Raw genomic sequence first — 21,936 nt, forward strand, 5'->3', positions numbered from 1 at the left:
ATAACAAAAAAAACCTCATGAAAATCCAATAAGCGGTTCTTGAGCTATGACTTTCCCTAGCAGCCACACCGTGAAAAAAGTTGATTCTGAGAAAACAGCTCTCAAAGGTTGAGAGAACAATAACTTTTTTGTTTCTCAAGTTATCATGATGAAATTTTCAAGACAGGCTCATGACATTAACAAATGAAAAACCACCAAGTTTCATAGTATTGTGCACGCTAATTCTCAAGTTACAGAAGCATATCAAACTGGTTCGAATAGGTCCTTTATATCAAGCCTGGAGAAATTGTGAAAGGCACTGGCATTGTGCAATTTGTCATGCTGATTCCTAGATAGGTTCCTCAGGGCAAGACAAAGCCCTTTTTCAAAATTTTCTTGCTGAAAAATAGCATAGAATTGGATTTTTTGTTATCAATTAGACCTATGTTGATTAACCAAATTAATTATGACAAATTCCAGACATAATATTTTGAATACATGGGCTTGCCTTGCCCTCAAAAATTTATTCAGGTACAGTCGAGCCCACTTATAAAGGCCCCACTTAAGACGAACACTCGCAATTATCACGAACAAGTCCGGTGCGGCCGTCAAAATATACATTAGGGCTATGGCGCTCCGTCGATCTTGGCTACAGCGAACATCTGTGCGACTAGCCGATCAGCTACAGCGAACGCCTTGGTGCCGCGGACCACTTTCCACATGCTGAGATCCGTCGATCCTGAGCCCTGCAAGCCGCGACAATCGGCATTCCCGATTCCCCCGCGGCATTTCGCCCTAGCTTGGTAGGCGGCGCAGACGCAGCAAGCGGTTTCCCGGTTTATCTATCGCGGCATCTCGCCGGAGGAACAAGAAGCGGCCCAAACGCGACAAGCGACTTCCCGGGTTATCTTCCGCGGCATAAACGCCGAAACGAAAAAAAAAAAAAAAAGTTAGCAAAGTCTGCACTGAATGCGTGTCGCACCTCGAGGCAGCCAACAACGACAGCAAAGAGCCGTAGCGGACGACGTGGGGAGGCGGAGACCGACGCGTCAGCGGCCGCAGCAGCCAATAGTAGTCGCCCGATCCCCCGCGTTCTCGCGGAGCGCGCGCTTTGCCCAATCGCAGCCTTGAATTCGAGCGCGGGAAACTTGAAAGCCGCCACGAGGCTCTCAATCGGTAGCAAGCCACGCCTCGACCGCGCCGCCGTCGCCGCCGCCGAGGGTGGCAGAAGAAAGCGCAAGAATTCCCAAACAAAACAAGACCAAGATGGCGGCGCTCAGTTGGGCGGGAGAGGAATGGTGCGCGCGCGAAGTTTGGGAATTTTCGGCGCTTGCTCGCTGCTCCGCGGCTGCCGCCGCTTGTTAAATAATTAATTTCGAGCATTTCTACGGCGAGTTGGGCATTGATAATTACAGAAATGGTAGTTTATAAGACATACTACCGGAATATATAATCTTCCAAAAATCGACTTTTTCGCGATTTTTCGGTTTTCAAAGGTCGCGTCCCCCCTTAATGGCGAAAGCCTTTCCTCTTTCTTCTCTTCTTCCTCTATCATGCATGTCTGTGTACTCATTATAATTTAATTACTTTTGTTTCTTTGGCTTCGTCATCAGAACCTGTTGCAATGTTTTGACGCATCTTGCGAAATATCACAGAATCTCACGGACCCATCTCGCAGACGTGAGATGTTTATCATGAGCCTAGAAAGGCTTTAGCCTTAAGAATGTGCACGGGCAGGCTAAGCCCAAAAGACACTGCGTGAGGTGTGTTAGTCACTTCGTTCGTTGGGACGCAGTTGCTCGCGGTGAAGAGAGTTCTTTCTTTATGCCTAGTGGTCCGTTACCTTGTCTCTTGCTGCTGTGAGGTGCCTTGAAAAGCAGCCCTAGAGTCTGGCGGCACCAAGTACAGTCGAACCCGGTTATATCGAACCCGGATATATCAAATTTTGGTTATATCGAACTCACGAAATATCCCCTTGAAAATTCCATGTAAAAGTATAGGAAAGCCGCGTCATATATCGAACTTAATTTCACCGGTCGTTCGATATATCGAACTCCGCACCACGCACTGGAAAGTGTGCTTTCCCCAAAGACGATCGCATCACCCTTGGCCGTTTGCCGCGTGCCATTTTCAAGCCACGTGCGGAAGGAATGAGAGGGGACAGTTCGGCGACAGCTGGTCTGGGCAGCGCCGCGCCCATTCCCCCAAAAGCGCGCATCTGCAGCTATCGTTTTCCGTGCGCCAACACATGACGTTTGCAAGCCATGTGCGTGGGTGTGCCCATCCTTTTGCCAAGCTATCTCTCTCCTTCAGCACGCGCTACGCATGCGTCAAGCCAGCTCAGCCCCTTTTCAGACAGGTGTCAACGCTTTCTCCAGCGTGTGTTGCGAACCCTCTGCGCGCGCGGCGGCTGAGGTGGCTATGGTGCCTGCGGATGCTAAAAAGCGGCAGCTCTCTCTCTCTTTTTTTTTTTTTTTTGCGAGTCATATTTTCTTATCGTTGTGTTGTTCGGACGTGAAGAAGCGGCGACAGTTTCTTTTTTTTTTTTCTTGTTGCGGGAGTCGTTTATCCTTGCATGTATGAATCAACGAAAGCACGCGGTCAGCTGCTGCGATCATGACGCCCGCCCCAAGCGCGGCGTGATAAATCGAACCAGGCTTGTGCAATCAAGCCATCACGGGCACTCTGCCAAGTTCGCTCCCCGCCACCGCAGGAGCTATCAAAAGATAAACGCGCCCCGACGTTATCGCTGCGCAGCATCTTGGCACGCTGCCAAGAAATGAGCTGTGCATGAGACGACCGAAACAGAGTGACGCGCGCCATCGACATGCAAGCGAAAACGCTCGCGATTTCTGCCGTGGCAACACAGAAACCTAGTTTAGAGCTGCCACGGTGGCTCGAGCAGCGAGAGAGACGCAGTTCCAACAAGTTTGAAAATTTTCGCTCTGTCGCTGCCGCTCGTCCCTGAGATCGCTCAGTCGCTAGCATGTGAGCGAGCTGGCCTGAACGCTTTTTTTTTTTTTTTTTTTTTTTCAAATTTTCCGTGCAAAAGTGCAGGGTGGGTTCATTATGCGAGTGGGTTGCTGACGCGACAAATACGGTATCGTTTTTTGGCATTGTAAGTGCAGTCACAAGCCGATTTTTGTATATCGAATTATCGATATATCGAACTATTTCGTGATCCCCTTCGAGTTCGATATATCCGGGTTCGACTGTGTTACATGCCCGTGCAGGATAAGCACACAAAAGACTTTGCGAGAAATTGTCGCTGGAAGCTGGACCGAGGGAGTGAAACGGGATAAGAGAAATGAGGGAAGGGAAAAGGGCAGAAAGCAAATGTGCTGCTTGTACCGCCATGTAAAACAGTGGCGAGTTGGGATACTGCAAAGGCAGTGCTACCGTACACCCCTCTAGTGACACCACTGCCTTGTAGCAAACTTGCATGAACGCTGTTGACGATAAGTTTCATAACATATTGCATAAGCATGCGGGGAACTTGTCTTACACGAAATTAAATAGCGTGTTTAAAATCAGCACTCAGAAGCACTCATATGTTGGAAATTTTGCATTTGCAACATAATTAGCAATGTTTTTTAAGACCTTCTTCCTCCCTTTAAATGTATGTTGCTTTTGGCTCTTCATTGGTTTACACCGATTCTTTACCGTTAAAACATGTTCCAGGGGAGGAAGCCTACTTCACGGCGTCACTCACAATGTCGCCGTGGTGGCGAGGCATCAGGACGGTGCTGGCTGGGTCGGCAAACGTACCAGCTGCCTACATAGGCACAGCCATAGTCAGCTGCGTGGCGAGAAGCTTCCTTCGATATCCAAGCCCTCGAAAGGGAAGCGCCACAGATATGGCGGTGGAATCGGTGAGCCTGCCTTTTTCTCTTTTTGCTGTGCTCGGCAACCTAGTTCAGCAGCGTCTGGTGTTTGTGGAACGCCCGAGACGGGATAAACATGTAATTTGCGCTTTTGACAAACTGTTTTAGTAGCCGTGTCATTTCAGAGCCTTAAGTCCCTCTTCATTGGGCTCAAAGAGGCAGATTTAATGAAAGGAAGGAAGAATATATTGCTTTGCTTTGGTTTTTGCACTCTCAGTTTTCGAATACTGAGGTCTGCCTGTAATTTGGTGTAACTAGTCGTTGACTATAAACAGAAGTCCATCAAAGATCCAGCAATCGCCCTCATGCACAGCTGGATGTATGTTGTATGCTGTTCTTGACATTTGTAAGGAAGATAACCAGCAGCCTAAATGGCTTCAAACGTGACAAGTGAAGAAAGATATAATACATTCATACTTTGGGTTGGGGACAAAGTAAACCATCTCTGTTTTTACTGTCGGTGCACTAGAATGTGAGTTATTAAGGAATTAATTTTCAGAATACTAGCAAACCAAAAATGCTCCTCGGCTCAATTTTCCCGGTCTTCAGCTTTGCCATTTCTCTTGCCCAATGACGACACGTGCGGGATCATTTGAAATGGCCCACATGAGCATGTGGCTGCAACGTCACAGAAGACGTCTTCTCATGGTTTTCCAGTCGTTATACCATATTTACTCGCATAATGATCGCACCCCTGAATTTTGGGGTCAGAATTCGATTTTTTAATTTCCCCGCATAATGATCGCACCTTGAACTTGCCTCCGCCGCCATTTTTGTTTTCATGTCCCGCACTGTTATAGCGGCAGCCGCCTGTTGGTTGATCTGCAGTCATCTCGCAGCGAATGCGTTCCGACGAGTACCCATGATTCCTTGATTAAAACTCGCTTTGCGGCGTTTGCCATTTTGCAATTTGGCAGCATGCTTCGTGGTTTTGTGTGAGTTTACGCCATTTCACCATGGGGCGGTATGCCAGTTACATCGCCACGTTCAAGTTCAAGGCTGTTGACTATGCACTGGAGCATGGCAGCCGCGCTGCTGGCAGGCATTTCGGCGTCGACGAAATCGGGATACGCTATTGGAAGAAGCAGCGCGAGAAGCTGATGGCTACGAACAAGACACAGCGGGCTTTCCGTGGCAAAACGGGCAAGTTCCCTCGTGTTGAGGAGGCAGTCCTAGAATACGTGAGGGACCTGCGCAAGGATGGTTGTGCAGTGTCATTAGAAATGATACAGACGCAGGCGCGCACAACTGCCAGGAAGCTGGGAATCGCCGCAAAGGATTTCCGCGCTAGCTCCGGTTGGACGACTCGCTTTATGCGACGAAATGGACTTTCCCTGAGGCGGCGGACGTCGTTGTGCCAGCGGCTCCCAGCCGCGTATGAAAGCAAAGTGATAGACTTCCATCGCTTCATCACTAGGCTTCACGAAAAAGTGGTTACCTCATGTCGCAAATTGGAAATGCCGATCGAACTCCATTGACGTTCGACATGCCCCGAAATACAACTGTGAATAAGAAGGGTGCTCGGAGCATCCCCGTGGAGACGTCTGGCGCAGAAAAGCAGCGATGCACAGTCATGCTTGCTGTGACGGCCGACGGGCGGAAGCTGCCACCATACGTAATCCTCAAACGGCAGACTATTCCGAAGGGAAACTTTCTCCATGGCATCCATATACGTGCACAAATGAAAGGATGGATGACTGCAGACCTGGTGGTCGACTGGATTAAGACTGCTTGGGGACGAAGACCAGGAGCACTTCTGCTTCCCTCGCTTCTGGTTTTGGACAGTTTCAGGGGTCACCTTGTGGACAGCGTGCGTGCTAAGCTTAAAGAGCTGCGCACGGACATTGCAGTGATTCCTTGGGGTCTGACTTCGCTGTCACAGCCTCTCGACATGTCGCTGAACAAACCGTTCAAGGACAACGTTCGAAGACTTTATGCAGAGTGGATGGCGATGGGCCAGCATGATTTGACGCCGAGCGGAAAGATCAGAAGGCCATCTGTGGAGATGCTTTGCTCGTGGATTGCAGAAGCGTGGAGCAGTATCCCCGACGAGGTAGTGGCCAAGAGCTTCAAGAAGACAGGCATATTGAATGCATTGGATGGAACAGAAGATCTCTTTCTGTAGTATTGTGAAGATGCTCCCAGCGACGACACTGCTGTTTCTGATGATGAGTCATACAGCAATGAAAGCGAGGATTCAGACTCGGATTAGAGTACTGAACAAGAAAAAATAAATGGGCATTGTGCAGTTCATGTGATGCTTTTACAATGTGCGTGTTTATTGCAAAGGTAAGCCTTACTCAACTTTTATTTTTGGTTGTAATCGAGATATCTGTTCTAAGACGTTTGACCTGCAACTTGTTTGCGTTATCCGTGCTCAAAATTTTTTGTGGAAAATTTACTCCGCGTAATGATCGTGCCCCGAAATTTGCGTCAGTTTTTAAAAATAAAAGTGCGATCATTATGTGAGTAAATACGGTAAAGCATTTTCGCTAAAGTTGACAAGATGTCTTCCACGGTGCCTCACAGAAATAGAATGAGGCGGGAAGGAGACATTTGTTTGTCACCATGCACACCCAACTATTGTGCTTTTCTCGTGAGCCTGTTCCTTGACCGCCCCTTTCTCCGTATCCCCACGCATCCTACAGTAGCGAGGGGCGACTGACGAGGTCGTTCAATTCTTTCCTGCCTAACTTTGACTGCATAGCCACAGGTATTACATGTGAAGGTCTTGAAAGTCTGTGATGCAAAGTTGTAACCAGCACCTCTGTTGGTGCTTTCTTGCCACTGACTCTGCAGTGACTTTTGTGTAAAGCAAACATGTTGGATTTGTTGGCCTAATATAAAGTACAACAACGCGACATAACATATTTTTCCTTATGGACACAAGTTGCAGTGCATTTGCTATTTAGTCAATTGTGAAATGTTCGCCAGTTGACGTCATATTCACTGCAAAGAACCACCACCATGTGCTGGCACCGTCAGTACAGTGATTTTGGTTCTGAAGCAAATTAACACATTAAGTACCTAAATATGCGTGTTACTACCGGTGGTAATAGCATCGCCATAACTCAACAATTGCAACAAGGAAGCAAAACAATGCCCTCAAATTATGTTGCAGGACCCCTGTGAAGAAAACACCATATCCTACCAGATAAGCACCCTTTATTAAGGCGACAGCCTTTTTTGGCTTATCAGTGGCGTGCACAGAATGTGTGACCAAAAGCCATTTCCAAGGCCAATCCAATACCATCCATATAACAAGCAAAAAAAAAAAAAACGAATTCAGTCATGATTAATCTCTAGCCACATTAATCGTAGCCTGAATACAAGTCATAGCCAAAAATCCAATCCAGAATTCATGTAACAAGCCAATACTTAATCCAGTCATGAATAATTGGCTATAATGCCTTAATGACATTGCATAATGACTAGCCGCATTAGTCATAAAAATAAAACAAAAATAAATAAGCAAACAAAAATTTAAAGAGTAAAGAGAAAACAAAATAAAAAAAAAAGGCTTTTGCCTTACTGCACCTTGGCAGTCTAAAGTGTCCTAGAATTTTGTTTTTCATTTCTTTTGTAGCCTCCACCGACTGAGGGTGAAGCCAGCGGCAACCGTCCTGCACCTCCGCTGCAGGTAGCCCCTAGCGGCGGTGACCGCGACGACCCAGTCATCATCAACGATGAGGGCGAGATAGAGGAGGAGTCCTGGGAGCCCGTGGTCATAGAGCTGGACCACTGGGAAGCGCTGCTCGGGAAGCTTGAGGACGTGCTCGTGCTGGCTTCGCTGCTGAGGCGCTGCTGTGAAAGGCAGCAGTTGCGCCCCGAGAACCGGGAGGTCTCCCTCAGCTCGCTGTTTGCACGGGGACAGGGTGAGCGTGACGAATTGTAATGTCGGCACGGCTCTGTGTGTGGCCATTCAAAGTGCGATGGAATGTGGACGGTTTAAAGTCCCTACTCTCTGTTCGAGTGGATGGCGGGCTTTGATCTCATCAACATCATGGCCATATAGGTGGGGTATTGTAGGTGTATCGTTGTTTTGGCGCTGTGGGTAAATTATAACTTTGTGCTATCCATGCAAAGGTTCAATCCACTTTGAGTTAGAGTTCTCGACAGTCGACTCGATTTGAAAGGCCACTTCAAGCACTCGCAGCGAACCTAGCTTAATGTCTACATATAGAGAACCAGTGTTGAGTTAGCTTAGCAACAGATCATACATCGCATTCACACTGACTGTTTTATGAGAAACAAGGCAACAGCACCTTTTGTTTCATGGTACATATATTTTAATAATGTTGCTTGTTATGACTTGACTGTCTTAGTTCTCATCAGTGCATTCGATTGGAGTCTGCAAGTGTCACAGAGAAGCGTACTTGTTGCCTGTGATGGGGCCTTTCACGAATTAGTATGATTAAGGATGCCTGGGACCACCACTGGTTATAGTCAGTGATGCTGGCATCTCGCTGAGGAAGGACTGCTCAGCACGTTTTCAGTTACAGCGGTTACACTTGAATGTCATCTATACAGCCTGCTTAGCCACCTAAGCAACACTAAAACAAACACAACACTAAACACACTACTACTACTAACTAAACTAAACACCACTAAAACAACACTAACACTAAAAGCACACCACAACACTAAAAGCAAAAGCCGTCTCCAGTTTCTGGCAGAAAACGAGTTACTTGACTTTCTATAGTGTGCCTTATGGCAAGTTAGTGGAAAAAAAAAAAGAGTGTAATCTTCTTGTCAACATTGCCACCATGTCCAGCCCCTTGCCTCCAAGCTTCAAGAAGTCCTCTGTTCTGATGTATTTTTACTTCGCTTGTCAGGGAGCAAAAAACTAGACGAGTAACGTGCGGCCAAACGCAAGCGCAATATCCTTGCTGCATTTTTACTTCTGCATTCCCTCGTTCACGTAGCTTTTTTTTGGCAACTTACGAAACGATTCTGCTTGTGCTTTTCTGCAGGTGTAATCACAGAACTGGTGTCCGCCTGGGCCTGCGACCTTGAGATGACCCCAGAAGACCTGCGGAGGCTCACCAAGCTCACATTCCCCGATGGCCTAGAAGCGCAGGAAGACGGCATCGATTGTGAGTTTTCACTTCTACAGCCAAGGCAGTTCTCGGGGAATATAGATTTCACTTTGGTTTGATGCATGTATAGTATTTAAAACAATGCAGGCTCAACTGCCGATGCACTTCTCAGCGCTGTGTCGCGGTATTAGGCTTACTGCTTGATATATACTCACCACTGCTGTACTACCGTGACACCGGTAGTGCCGTGCCACAGTGGCGCACGGCTGCTGTGCCCGAGGATGCGGGGTCGAATCCCAGCCACGGTGGCTGTTTTACGATGAAGGCGAAAGGCAAGGCACCCGTGTGCTGTGTGATGTCACTGCACAGAACCCCAGGTGTTCGAAATTTCCGGAGCCCTCCACTATGGCATCTCTCATAGCCTAAGTCGCTTTGGGACATTAAATTTCACAATCCAAACTAAGCCTTTGTAGTTGCATATCTCAAACTCGGCATCCCACCTCCCTTTCTGGGGTGACTTGCATCTTTCTACCACCCGAGGTGCCTTCCACGACCTTGAGGAAGTTGCATCATGTACTAGGGGTGTCATCACACTACTGTACACTGTTTAAACATAGCTACTAGGGATGGATGATAGAGATCACAATGAAACCGTGAACCTTTATGAGCGTTGGCTGTCGTAGTTGGGCTGTTATGATCAGGCCTGCATGCTCTTGTTTCCTTTGAACTGGTGTGCAGCACACTTTGTCATAGTCATGCTGTTATGATCAGGAGGCCTGCAGCCTTTTTTTCCTTTGAACTAATGTGCAGTGCACTTTGTCATAGTCAGGCTGTTATGATCAGGCCTGCATTTCATTTCATTTTATTTACACCATAGAGATGTGGGCAGGCTCAGGCAAAAAGCGAACTATTTTCGCTTGAATGATACCCGAGCCCCTTGTACACGGCCATACAGCGAACGCAACAATTTATACACTGATAATTATGGATCAGTAACAAGAGCCAAGAAGATACAAATACATGCACGTGATAAGATTACCCTTTTGCCAACTCAGACGTTGTGTCGATTCATGCCCTTTCTTCCTTTAAACTGGTGTGCAGTGCACTTTGTACGGGTGAGGCGACGCTTTGCGCGCTCCCTGGAGCTGGACTCGCTGTTGGTGAACTGTGCCTCGGAGCAGCTGGTACGGTGGGACCGGGACCGGGACCAGATTGACCGGCTGGCCAAGGCTTCGGCCTTCCTCTCTGCGGTCTCCAGTAGCATACTCAAAAATGGTCAGTGGCATTGGTCAGTATATGGGCTGTGTTACTGGCGAGATGATTGCTGTGCTAGTCTCGGTTCAGTGTGAATTTTTTTTCTCAGACCCCCATTCAGTCTTGATCACTGTAGCACTTTGCTTTGGGGATATCTCTGTTTGAGCCGTGAGTAATGCTGATTTCTAGTAGAAACATGAAAGCAATTACAGCATATACTGTAAATGCTGTTAGTTCAAAGTACTAATGCTTTGGGTTTTAATATAGCCCCTCTCTGCTAGTCATAATGCAGATTATGACTAGCAGTTTACCGGTATCGCTCAAGAGGAAAGTATACAACAGTTGCATCTTACCTGTACTCACCTATGGGGCTAAAATGTGGAGCCTAACCAAGAGGATTTTACTTAAGTTGAGGACAACGCAGAGGGCTATGGAACGAAAAATGTTAGGGGTAACATTAAGAGATAGGAAGTGTGCAGAGTGGGTCAGAGAAATAACTCAAGCTATTGACATTCTAGTGGAAATCAAAAAAGAAATGGGCATGGGCAGGACATGTAGTGTGAAGAGAGGATAACCGATGGTCACTTAGGGTAACAAACTAGATTCCAAGGGAACGAAAGCGTAACAGGGGGTGGCAGAAAGTTAAGTTAGGTGGGCAGATGAGGTTAAAAAGTTCGCAGGGGTCAAGTGGATGCAGCTAGCACAGAACCGGGTTAATTGGAAAAATATGGGAGAGGCCATCGCCCTGCAGTGGGTATATTCAGGCTGATGATGATGATAGCTGTGTTAATATTATAGTTTATTGAAACACAGCATAATTCAAACATAATCATTCCTTTCATTCTGAATTATCGAGATTCAAGTGTACCAAGTGCAGCGTCACTGGTTTAAATAATTGAAATGCGTAGCCATTAGATAATAGCAGTGAAATGCATAGGCATTAGAGAGTCCAGGTGCTGGAGCCTGGCAGTATATTTTTTTGTGCTGATGGGAAGTTTTGGTGGCGTTTTTTTTTTTGTCCTGGGTTTCTAAACCGCAGTAAACGGAAATGCCGAATTTTGCAGAGTAGGGCTGCAAAGCGTGCGCAATTGTCGTGGAGCAAAGGGCGGTGGTGCATTCTACGTCTTGCAGAACAACGTGCCTGTGATAGCTGGTCAGAGTAACGAGCACACGTTGCTTTCATTGGAGAATCTTGTGCATTGTGAAGCGAGCGGACAAATTTTATATGTGGATAGTTTGAGATTTTGTGAAAGCGGAAAGCCAAAACAGAACGAAGCAAATATACCTTGTTGTTGAGGGCTGGCAAATGTAGGCAGAGCAGCTTTGCGCATTTTGTCGCCTGGTTTTTTCATCGCGCAGGGGTTGGCCTCATCATTTGGAAGACGTTCTTGCAAAAACGATTTGAGGCATTGGTTCTCCTGATGGAGAAGGTAAGCTTTCTATTTTTTTTTTCTTTTTTGAGTGTATAGCATGCTCGATTCGTTCCAGAGTTCTTGTAGCTGCTTCACAGAGACATCTTTTTTCTTTATTGCCCTCCAGGCCTCTTCTCTCAGTTAACGTGCGGGCGTCAGGCTCGAAAGTGTTATCGTTTGTGTTGCGAGTCGTTCATACCTCTGAAAATACGCGAAAATAATACTTCTGTGTTTACATCTTCTCCAGATGGGGAAGACACCAAAGGATCGCATTTGTAGGAGGGTGAGTTCCTACTCGACAGCACTAGAGTAACTTTGCTTAGCATTAATGAGAGACGGCTTGATGTCCTGTCTTTCAACAGGACGTGGAAATCAGCGACATTCACTTGGAGCCATTTGTGCGGTTCTGCACCGAAGTGTTGGACGCCATCGTCGATGTAAGTGGCCTTGGAAGATTTTGTTTTTACTTGAAATTTGTGCCTTGATCGGGAAGCAGAGTGGCGAGAAAGGTTTGCATTTCACCTGGAGCTTTCATTTTTCTAGAGTGGTGTTTCGGTAGCCTTCAGCCGATAAGGTTGTCACTCCACTGCAGTCTAGTTGCGCAGAAGTATGGTGTGAGAACATCTTGTGCAAGACTGTGTGCTGTTACTGCCCCCAGTTTTGGTTGAGCTGTCATTGTTTAACCATCTGCCCCCTTTTTGTTCAAACGCTGATGCTTCTGTACTTTCTTTGCCTCTCGTCCTTACGTTTCTCGCTGCTCCAAAACGTGTTTAATGTGCCTACCTTTTAAAAACGCTGCGGGCAAGTTGTTGCATTGGTCAGAGATGAAGCACCATACTTTTGTGAGGACGATACAGGCAAACGCAGAACACGTATGACGTGTACAACATACATTCATACATTTCTCATTTGCCTGTGTTATCTTAATGCATGTGCGTGCTTTTAACGAGTGAATAAACTTACCAGACAAAAGCATTAATTAAAAATTGCACGCGAGTGAGAAGAAAAAAAAATGGGGCGCTTGTGCTGCCATTTCTTTTCCTCAACTCTGCATCAGATTTTTTGCGTTTCGTCTTAACTAAGCAGCTGTCTGCTTTAATTTTTCAGTGCATAGAATAATTTTTGCAAGGTGCAACATTCTCAGTAGTCCATTTACTTTTTTACTAATCGTCTGTGACATCTTTTTTTCCGAGGATATGTTGTACTAACCAGTTGTATGACTTTTTGACAACTTGAATTCGATGCAAACACTGGTGTCAGCACGGAATTTCCCCGCGTGAACAGTGCATTTTTATTCCATGCTGATAAAAGGTGAAATAAAAATAACATAATACCTAGCAACATTATGTAATTGCTTAGCTGCTTTTCTTGGGCTGTAAGCGACCACTGTAATCAGTTAAATTTCAGGTGAAATACAGTCGAACCCGGATATATCGAACTCGAAGGGGATTGCGAAATAGTTTGATATATCGATAATTCGATGTACAAAAATCGGCTTGTGACGGCATTACGATGCGAAAAAAGATACCGTATTTGTCGCGTAATGAACCCACTCGCATAATGAACCCACCCTCCACTTTTGCACCCGAGAATTTGAAAAAAAAAAAAAAAAAAAATGTGTTAAGGCTAGCTCGCTCACATGCAAGCGATTGAGCGATCTCAGCGACGAGCGGCAGCGACAGAGCGAAAAATTTCAAACTTGTTGGAACTGTGTCCCTCTTGCCGCTCGGGCCACCGGGACAGCTCAATACAAGGTTTCTGTGTCCCTGCAGCAGAAATCGCGAGCGTTTTCGCTTGCATGTCGATGGCGCGCGTCACTCTGTTTCGGTCGTCGCATCCGCAGCTTTCTTGGCAGCGTGCCAAGATGCTGCGCAGCGATAACGTCAGGGCGCGTTTATCTTTTTATAGCTCCTCCAGTGGCAGGGAGCGAACTTGGCAGAGTGCCCGTGATGGCTTGATTGCACAAGCTTGGTTCGATTTATCACGCCGCGCTTGGGGCGGTCGTCATGATCGCAGCAGCAGACCGCGTGCTTTCGTTGATTCATACATGCAAAGATAAACTGCTCCCGCCAAAAAAAAAAAATAAGAAAAGCCAGCCGCCATATCTTACGGCGTACAGCACAACGATAAGAAAGGATGACTCAAAGAAGAAAAAGAAAAAAAAAAACAGAGAGAGCTGCCGCAACGTCCGCAGGCGCCATAGTCATGCTGGAGAAAGCGTCCGACGTCTGTCTGAAGACGGGCTGAGCTGGCTTGGCGCATGCGTAGCGCGTGCTGAAGGAGAGAGACAGCTCGGCAAAAGAATGGGCACACCCACGCACATGGCTTGCAAACGTCATGTGTTGGCGCGCGGGAAACGATAATTGCAGATGCGCGCACCTTTGGGGAATGGGCGCGGCACTGTCCAGAACTGTCCCCTCTCATTCCTTCAGTGCGTGGCTTGAAAACGTCACGCGGCAAACGGCCAAGGGTGACGCGATCGTCTTTGGGGAAGGCACACTTTCCAGTGCGTGGCGCGGAGTTCGATATATCGAACGACCGGTGAAATTGAGTTCGATATATGACGCGGCTTTCCTATACTTTTACATGGGATTTTCAAGGGGATACTCCATGAGTTCGATATAACCAAAATTCGATATATCCGGGTTCAATATAACCGGGTTCGACTGTAGTTGTAGTTGCCATCGGTTATTTGTTTCTCTTACATGTACACCCTTTGTCAAAAGTTTAAAGCACAGGGGGTCTACTTCTGAGTCATACTGTATGGCTCGTAGTCCATTCGCAGGTTTCCAAACTTGCTGAAGGTAAGAAGATTTTTTTCGTCCTACTCTCCCCAATGGTTAGGACTTCCACGATTGTTATAGAAGTCATAATATGCGGCTAAAAAGCAAACCCTCTGGGCTCTAAACTTTTGACAAAGGCTGTTGCGACTGTTGGTTTTTTTCACTGCGAAGGAATGCTGCAAGGGTAAAATTGTCATCCTGCCTATCATAGAACTTGAGTTATAGGGCTTTTAAAGTTGGCACTTCAGAAAGTCAAAGTTTCTTTCTTTACTTTTCACAGCATGTTATTTTCCAGTGCGCAGATTCGTTTTACGAGATATTAACTGGTACCTTTGTCTGCCGATTCTAAATATGCATGTTCCCTAAAGGTTTTGTACCCGTCAATTCTTCTTCTCTTAAAAACGTGCTTTAACTTGTGCGATATTTTAGTGTGGAAGCACTAGCTCGCAAGGTAAAACACAGTCATGAATTTTGTGTGTTTCCTTGTGTGAAACTTAAGCATAGCAACAGTCTACCCATAGCCAAGTCATGTATAACTTAGTACATTCCTGCCCGCGCGTTGTTACCTAGGTGCACCAAGTTGGAAATGGCCTCCTTTAACTTTTGGCTTGACCTTTGACCTAAGTGTACTGTTGCCTGCTGCTGGCTATCGCTTCTAGCCAAACTGCCGACTTTCACTTGGATTAAACGATTTAACTAGGATTACGCCATGGTGAACTATTCTTTTTGTGGTGATTCCCTTGGTGCGGCTCTAGCCACGGTAGTGCAGCGGTTTGGGCATTTTACTGCTGCACCCAATGGTGCGGGATCAAATCCCAGCCACGGTGGCCGCTCTTCAATGGAGGCGAAAAACAAGGCTCCCGTGTGCTGTGCGATGTCAGTGCACGCTAAAGAACCCCAGATGGTCGAAATTTCCAGAGCCCTCCACTATGGCATCTCTCATAGCCCGAGTCGCTTTAGGACGTTAAACCCCACAAACCGAAACCGAACCAACCTATTCCTCTGGTGCAATCTTGCTGTGCAGGCTTCGCTGGGTCCAGAGGCCGAGACGCTGCCGGTGCTGCCGCAGGAGCCCCTGTGGGACGGGGCGCCACAGGACCCCTCGCGGCCACAGTCGCTCGTGGCGCACGCGCTCGGACAGAGGCCCCCAAACATGGCGTCGGTGCGACACCACCAGCTGCTGGCTACCGTGGTACAGGTCGTGGTGCTCTTCGGGATGCGCTCCGTGCGACCCCTCTCGCTCTTCACGCCCACCGTGAGTGATCTCCTCTCCCTCTTCCACTTTGCCCATCTCCTTTTCTTTTTGCAACAACGGGGCTCTTTCTCCAGGACTCAGCCTCGCGTCTGTAGTGCTGATGGTCTAAATGACAAGTGAAATCTTAATGATATCAATGTCATGGGGTTGCAATAAAATGTTTGTGTTGTCAAACAAGGGAAAAAGCACTACTTGCTGAACGCTGAAACAGTTTACGGTTTGCAATATTTGTTTCGAGCCGTGGGCCAATGCTTTGGAATGCGTATATAGTGTGCAGCGGCGATCTTTACATTTGCTGATGTGAGGAAAGCAGTTATTGCTTGTCGTTGCGGCTGCCAATTTCATTAACAGCACAGTTTAAAACTTGATATGACGAGTGTGGGAAGTGAGGTTGTGAGGCGGATGAGTCTGCCTATCCTTCAGAGTTATTTACCGAGCTTTATGGGAACAAATAAACGTGATAATCGCATCGCGGCTTCCTTTGAGCTCAGACGCTGCGTCACATTCGGCGCCCTTTTCGGGCAAGATTGCGACAAATTGTGACGTACTGCAAGAGCTGCGTTGGGTCTTGCTGGCAGCGCGTTGTGCAAATGCTCGTGCTGTCTAATGCATTACCCCGACACTAGGCTTGCAACCCTCACTTTACCTCAGATAGCATAGCAGGCAACGCACCCCGCCACCACCTACTTTTACATCAACCATGCGCCCTTAATCTGCCTTACGAGCCTCACTCATCTTTGCGTTCGCGCTATGGTGCATGCTTCAGGACATGCCCCGCTCAACCCTTCGAGCTCACGGTACAATTTTTTTTAGGTTCATTTTGAGCCAGCGACGAAATTTCGCTACATTTAAAGTACGGTAAAATTTACTTTGCTGTACTGAAAGAACAAATGCAAAGTTGTCAAAACTGAAATACTTTGTTAAATTGAAGTTCGCTACACCGAGGTTTAACTGTAATAGCGCAGAGAGTGCTCATAAAAGCTGAAAATTTGTATGCATTTCAGTGGGGAAATTTTGTGAATATATACCAGCTAGGATTATATCGCTGAGTTTCTGCTGTTATCGTCACATTCCCCTGTGTCACAACTCGAATCTAGCTTTGGCATGTAACGTTTCCTTTCTTAAAAAAGGGGTGGAGCATTGTCCTAGCTTGTAATGCTCATTTTTATCTACAAGTTAAAAGGGAAAAGGAAGAAGGTCGTTTTAATTGCCGACATACCTGGTGTTGCACAAGCTAGATTGAAAGTTTTGGTGGAAAGTGACAAATAGTCCTACATCAGTCAGTATCCTGGCTTTGTTTGCCCTCTTTGACAACAGTCTCTGATGCTCTTTAAGTCCATAGCAGATTAACTTGAACAGGAACTGCCATTAACTTGATTTAACTGCATTAACTTGAACAGGTACGCAAGGCCTTCTTCCAGGACCTGCACTCTCCACTGCTCGCGCCCAGCGTGGGGCCCGCTTCATCGCTGACGTCGTCGCCGCAGCAGAGCTTCCTGTTGCGTGCCGCCTCTGCAGTCATGCAGTCGCTGCCCGACAACCCGGACGCCAGCGTGCTTGGCTCGACTTTTGGCTGGATGAACCGGCTTCTCGACCTGGCTTGCAGCTGGGGCGAGGACCGGGACCTGGTGCGGCGGCACTGCGTGTGCGAGCTGTACTCAGCCGGCCACGACATCCTCGCCCAGGAGGTGAACAGCCCTTTTTTGCTAGGGGGTTCCTTTGGTGTACAGCCTGCCCCACTGTTAAGCATAACACTTTCTACTTTTAAAAAGAAGTCTCCCGGTTTGGTGGCATTTACGCAATGCGAAGGTCTGCGAGGAGCAGTGAGGAAAGAATAATGATGCGGGTGCATGCAGCAAGGTGGTAACTGACCTGCAAGTTTTTCTTAAGCTACATTTGATGCCTCCTTTAACGAAACATTCAAAGCCATGAAATTTCTTTGCTGTAGAGATTACTTCATAATGACCCCCCCTCCCCATTGCCCCAGTACAGTAGCGTTAACTTCTAAACAGAAACAAAGCTCTATTCCTGGTGGGTAAGCCTTATAGTTAGCGAAAGAAGTTTCAAATTGTAAAAATTTTTGTGCAGTGTGCCGCACAGAATATGCAGGCTTGACGTTGCTGAGCCTGACAATGTGTTGAGATGTGGTTTGCGGGAGAGAGAGAGAGAGTAAACTTTCAAACAAATAGAAAGAGCATTTAGAACAATTTAAAAACCTTCCCAGGAGATCTCATTTTAAAATTCCTCTATCCTTCCCTAGCATGGTCGATCAGCTTATTCTGTTCGGCGGTAAGAAGGTAGTCTCCCAGGACATTAGGGTAGGTGAGTGATCGGTGGGACGCTGATTATTAAGTGCGGACATTTCCAATTTGAAGTGGGATTGGAGAGTTAGTAAATGTTCACTGGCAACCACTCGGTGGCCAAAGGCTGTGCAATCAGGAATGCATAAACTCATCATTAAACAGGCATATGTATTTCATAGTCTGTGTCACCCTTGTGTAGAGTGTTCGAGCAGTGTGCTCCCGACCATAGAAACTAAAATTCCCCAGCAGCCCGTGGTTTCAAATCAGGCGCTCAATCCCATCTCATTTGCAGCTCCATGTGGCTTTATTTCCAGACAATTATTGCTTGTAGACCATAGAAGCTGCAGCCGGGTGTCGTTTTGTTTGTAGGGGATTACACTACTCAAGCATTGTACATAAGGGTGATGCACACTGTGCATACTGGTCTTGGATGTAGACTCATTCATAACTATTAGAGTGCAGTTCCACCAGGCTGTGTTATCTCGGTTAACAGGTCATTTCATGGTTGAGGTATTTGGCTGTGTGACAAGCAAACTAAATGCTTAGAAGCAGCATTGCAGAGTTTGATATATTTTTTGTTGGAGGGGAGATAGTACAGTTCGTAAAAGCGATAAAAATTGGCGGTGGAAAACCAGAATGAGATTTGTAACTTAAGGCTATTCAAAAGCAGCAAAAAGCACATGGGAAAGCCTAGACAATTCCTGCACATCTAAGAAATTCTAGTTCTTTTTCAAACACAAGGAAGATGTGCTTGCACATTCGTTATTTGCACGGTGGATTTCAAGGGCCTCGGTGATTTCCTTGGACAACCAATCCTGTCCTCTGCCTATACAGTTGAACCCAGATATATCGAACTTGAAGGGGATCACGAAATAGTTTGATATATCGATAATTCGATGTACAGAAATCGGTTTGAGACGCCGCTTGCGATCATAAAAAATGATACTGTATTTGTCGCGTAATTAACCCATAATGAACCCGCCCTCCACTTTTGCCCCCAAAAATTTGAAAAAAAAGAAAAAAAAGAGAGAAAGCATTCCCTCCGTTTCGGCCGTCGCATCCACAGCTCACTTATCGGCAGCGCGCCAAGATGCTGCTAAGCGATGTCGCACCGTATTTATCTCTTGACTATACTTTTGATGTTAGCTCCTGCTGTGGTGGGGAGCAAACTTGGCAGAGTGCTCATGATGGCTTAATTGCTCAAGCCCAGTGTGGTTTATCACGCCGTGCTTGGGGCGGGCGTAGTCCACTGGCACAAAATTATTGGAAAGCGCTATAGCTGCAAATGCCGTTCGAAGCGAACAATGCTAAAAGCGGTGGCATGATCGCAGCTGACTGCATGCTTTCGTTGATTCATAGATGCAAGAATGGACGACTCATAGAAAAAAAATAAAAGAAACTGCCGCTTCTTATCGTCCGCAGCCGCCATAGCTTATGCAACACCGCACATTTAGCAAGGCGACACAAGACGTGCATTGCACGTCACCCGCCGTGCACAGAGGATTCACAACATACACTGGAGTGCCATGGGCTGAGTTGGCTTGTCGACGCATGCGTGGTGCGTGCTGCTGCTAACGAAGACCGTGAAAAAAGAGGAAGGAGATAGAAAACTCGGCAGAAGAATGGGCACACATTTGCGTTTTGTTCTATCCCGTTTTTCCTCTCTCCCGAACACCACGGCTGCATTGGCTGCGTCTGCTCCGTACCGGTGGTCACGCACACGGCTCGCAAACGTCAAGCGTGCACCTTTGGGGAAAGGGCGCGGTCCTGCTTTAGACGAGCCATCACCGAACCATTCCCTCTCATTCCTTCTGCGCTTGTCTTGAAAACGTCACACAGCAAACGGCCGAGGGTGATGTGATCGTCTTTGAGGAAGGCGCACCTTCCAGTTCATGGTGCAGAGTTCTATATATTGATCGGCCGGTGAAATTGTGTTCGATATACGATGCAGCTTTCCTATACTTTTTACATGGGGTTTTCAAGAGGAATTATGCAAGTTTGATATAACCAAAATCGAATTGTCCGGGTTCGATATGTCCGGTTTTGACTGTAATTATGTGTCCGTGTGTCTACCTTGCGGTGTTTTTGAGAATGCATTATCAACTAGCCTAGCATCTCGCACTTGTAAACTATCAAGAAACTGGACCTGGGCATTATGTGTGATGCTGAGAACCGATGGTTTGCTAGGGTAACAAAGTGGATTCCAGTGCCAGCCTAAGGAGCCAGGAGAGGCAGAAGACAGGGCCAAATGAAGATCACCGAAAAGGGCCTTTATCCTTCGATGGGTGTTAATGTGACTGATGAAGTGCAGTCTTAATGGTGCGGCACTTGTGCAGGTTAATTCTTCTTTGACGCAGGTGAGTCTCGCAGTCAAGTACAAGGCCCTGTTGGCGTCCTGCCTTCTCGTGATTGCGGGTCAGCGTATGCACCACCTGCTGTTCATGAATGACGGCCAGCGGCACAATCAGATGGCACTGCTGCCGCCGCACATCAGCACCTGGCTCCTATCACTGGTAAGGCCCACATGAACCGGCTGCAAGTCTTGATAAAGCTATCCTTATCAGGGATGGATGCCATCTTCACTATGCGGCCAGTTTGAGGCCACTAAGCTCAGTGTTGCCAAGCTTTTAAAGCGAAAGCCTTTCTTAGCTCATGGGTGGTGTTGACAGAAATGTTCGCAGGAAATGTCCGCACGAACTGACGCTTAAAGGGAACAAAAAATTGTCTCCACCAGGAATTGAACCAGTATCCTTCTGATCCCCATCCGAGTACGCAAACCACTACTCCACGCTGGGCTCATGAGAAGCAGATCGTAATTCTCCTTGTCTAATGTAAGGACGTAGTAGCGGCGGTGATGATGACACAGTTAATGATAATTGATAATAGCAGTGATAATGACACTGCAGTTAGTGATAATGATGGTATCAGCAATGACAGTGATGGTGAATTTAGTTGATAATGATGATAGTAGTGATAGTGACGATAGTAGTGCTGACATTGATGATGCGGTTAATGAGACTGATAATTGATAATGATGCTGCAGTTAGTGATAATGATGGTAGCGGCAACGACAGTGATGGTGAATTTAGTTTATAATGATAGTAGTGATAGTGAGATGATAGTAATGACAATGATGATGCAGTTAATGATAATTGATAACAACAGTGATAATGACGCTGCAGTTTGTGGTAATGATGGTAGCAGCAATGACAGTGATGGTGAATTGGGTTGATAATGATAGTAGTGATAACAATGATAATGCAGATAATGAAAACGGTCCTGTAAAATGGCTTTCGCCATTTCGCCAGGCTTCAGACAGCGACCAAACAATTTTTTCCTTCGTGGCTCTCCTAATATTTTTGCATCAATTAGGGAGCAGGAGATATTTTCATATGTTTTTATACCTAAAGGCCTGCAGTCAATAACTTTTCGTCAACTGACACAGGCGAGCCACCATTGGTCTGACAAAGCTTCAGCGTCTATTTCGGGTTGCTGCCCTTTTCTGTCTTTTGCTTTAAAACAAAATCTCTAATCCACGCACTGAGGTGGAGGCTGACTGACGTCCTTAGGTTTGCGTGTTTTTAGAATGAAGGTAATAAAGTGATGTTATGTCATGTGAAAATGTATTGCAATTGATTAATACGCGGTGGCACAGCGCTCTGCAGCGTTTGCATGTTGTTAATTACATTCTAAATATGTTTTTTGATAGATGCTTTTAGACTCCATATACGCACGCGAAGAAACAGCGAGATGCTCAGTGTCCTCTGCCGACATTTCTGACACATTCGAAATACATCCGAAAAATCCTGCAACCTCCGAAAGTGTTGACATCGCTGACTGGATGTTCTGGCAAGATCCAACTCTGGTCAGCGGATCGAGGTAGAGCACTCCGCTGCGAGAGGAGTTGCTGCAAACGATCAGTGCAATGCACGCGACCTACCTAGGTTGACTAGCGGAGTTTGAAATCTCCATTCCGAAGCGAGAAAAGCTGCTCCAGCATGACCAGTGGAAATTACAACTTTCATCG

The 21,936-nt window shown here is 46.7% G+C and overlaps 1 protein-coding gene across 4 annotated transcripts in view; it reads left to right on the forward strand.

Annotated features, from left to right (window-relative positions):
- Nucleotides 1-21,936, forward strand: part of Rab3-GAP (Rab3 GTPase activating protein) — a 51,223-nt gene that overhangs the window by 26,723 nt on the left and 2,564 nt on the right. For 3 of the 4 annotated variants that reach the window (XM_084583584.1, XM_084583583.1, XM_084583585.1), the window contains exons 23-32: nucleotides 3,661-3,851; nucleotides 7,450-7,738; nucleotides 8,837-8,959; nucleotides 10,004-10,177; nucleotides 11,516-11,586; nucleotides 11,816-11,851; nucleotides 11,931-12,005; nucleotides 15,376-15,606; nucleotides 17,007-17,294; nucleotides 20,267-20,422. In XM_084583584.1, coding sequence (XP_084439710.1) covers nucleotides 3,661-3,851; nucleotides 7,450-7,738; nucleotides 8,837-8,959; nucleotides 10,004-10,177; nucleotides 11,516-11,586; nucleotides 11,816-11,851; nucleotides 11,931-12,005; nucleotides 15,376-15,606; nucleotides 17,007-17,294; nucleotides 20,267-20,422 — 1,634 coding nt within the window. The remainder of the gene's footprint in view (nucleotides 1-3,660; nucleotides 3,852-7,449; nucleotides 7,739-8,836; nucleotides 8,960-10,003; nucleotides 10,178-11,515; nucleotides 11,587-11,815; nucleotides 11,852-11,930; nucleotides 12,006-15,375; nucleotides 15,607-17,006; nucleotides 17,295-20,266; nucleotides 20,423-21,936) is intronic. The other variant, XM_084583586.1, reaches the window with a different exon arrangement.

The sequence above is a fragment of the Amblyomma maculatum genome, chromosome 11 (genome assembly GCF_055883805.1).
Source record: "Amblyomma maculatum isolate TAMU_Amacu chromosome 11, ASM5588380v1, whole genome shotgun sequence".
Lineage (NCBI taxonomy): Eukaryota > Metazoa > Arthropoda > Arachnida > Ixodida > Ixodidae > Amblyomma > Amblyomma maculatum.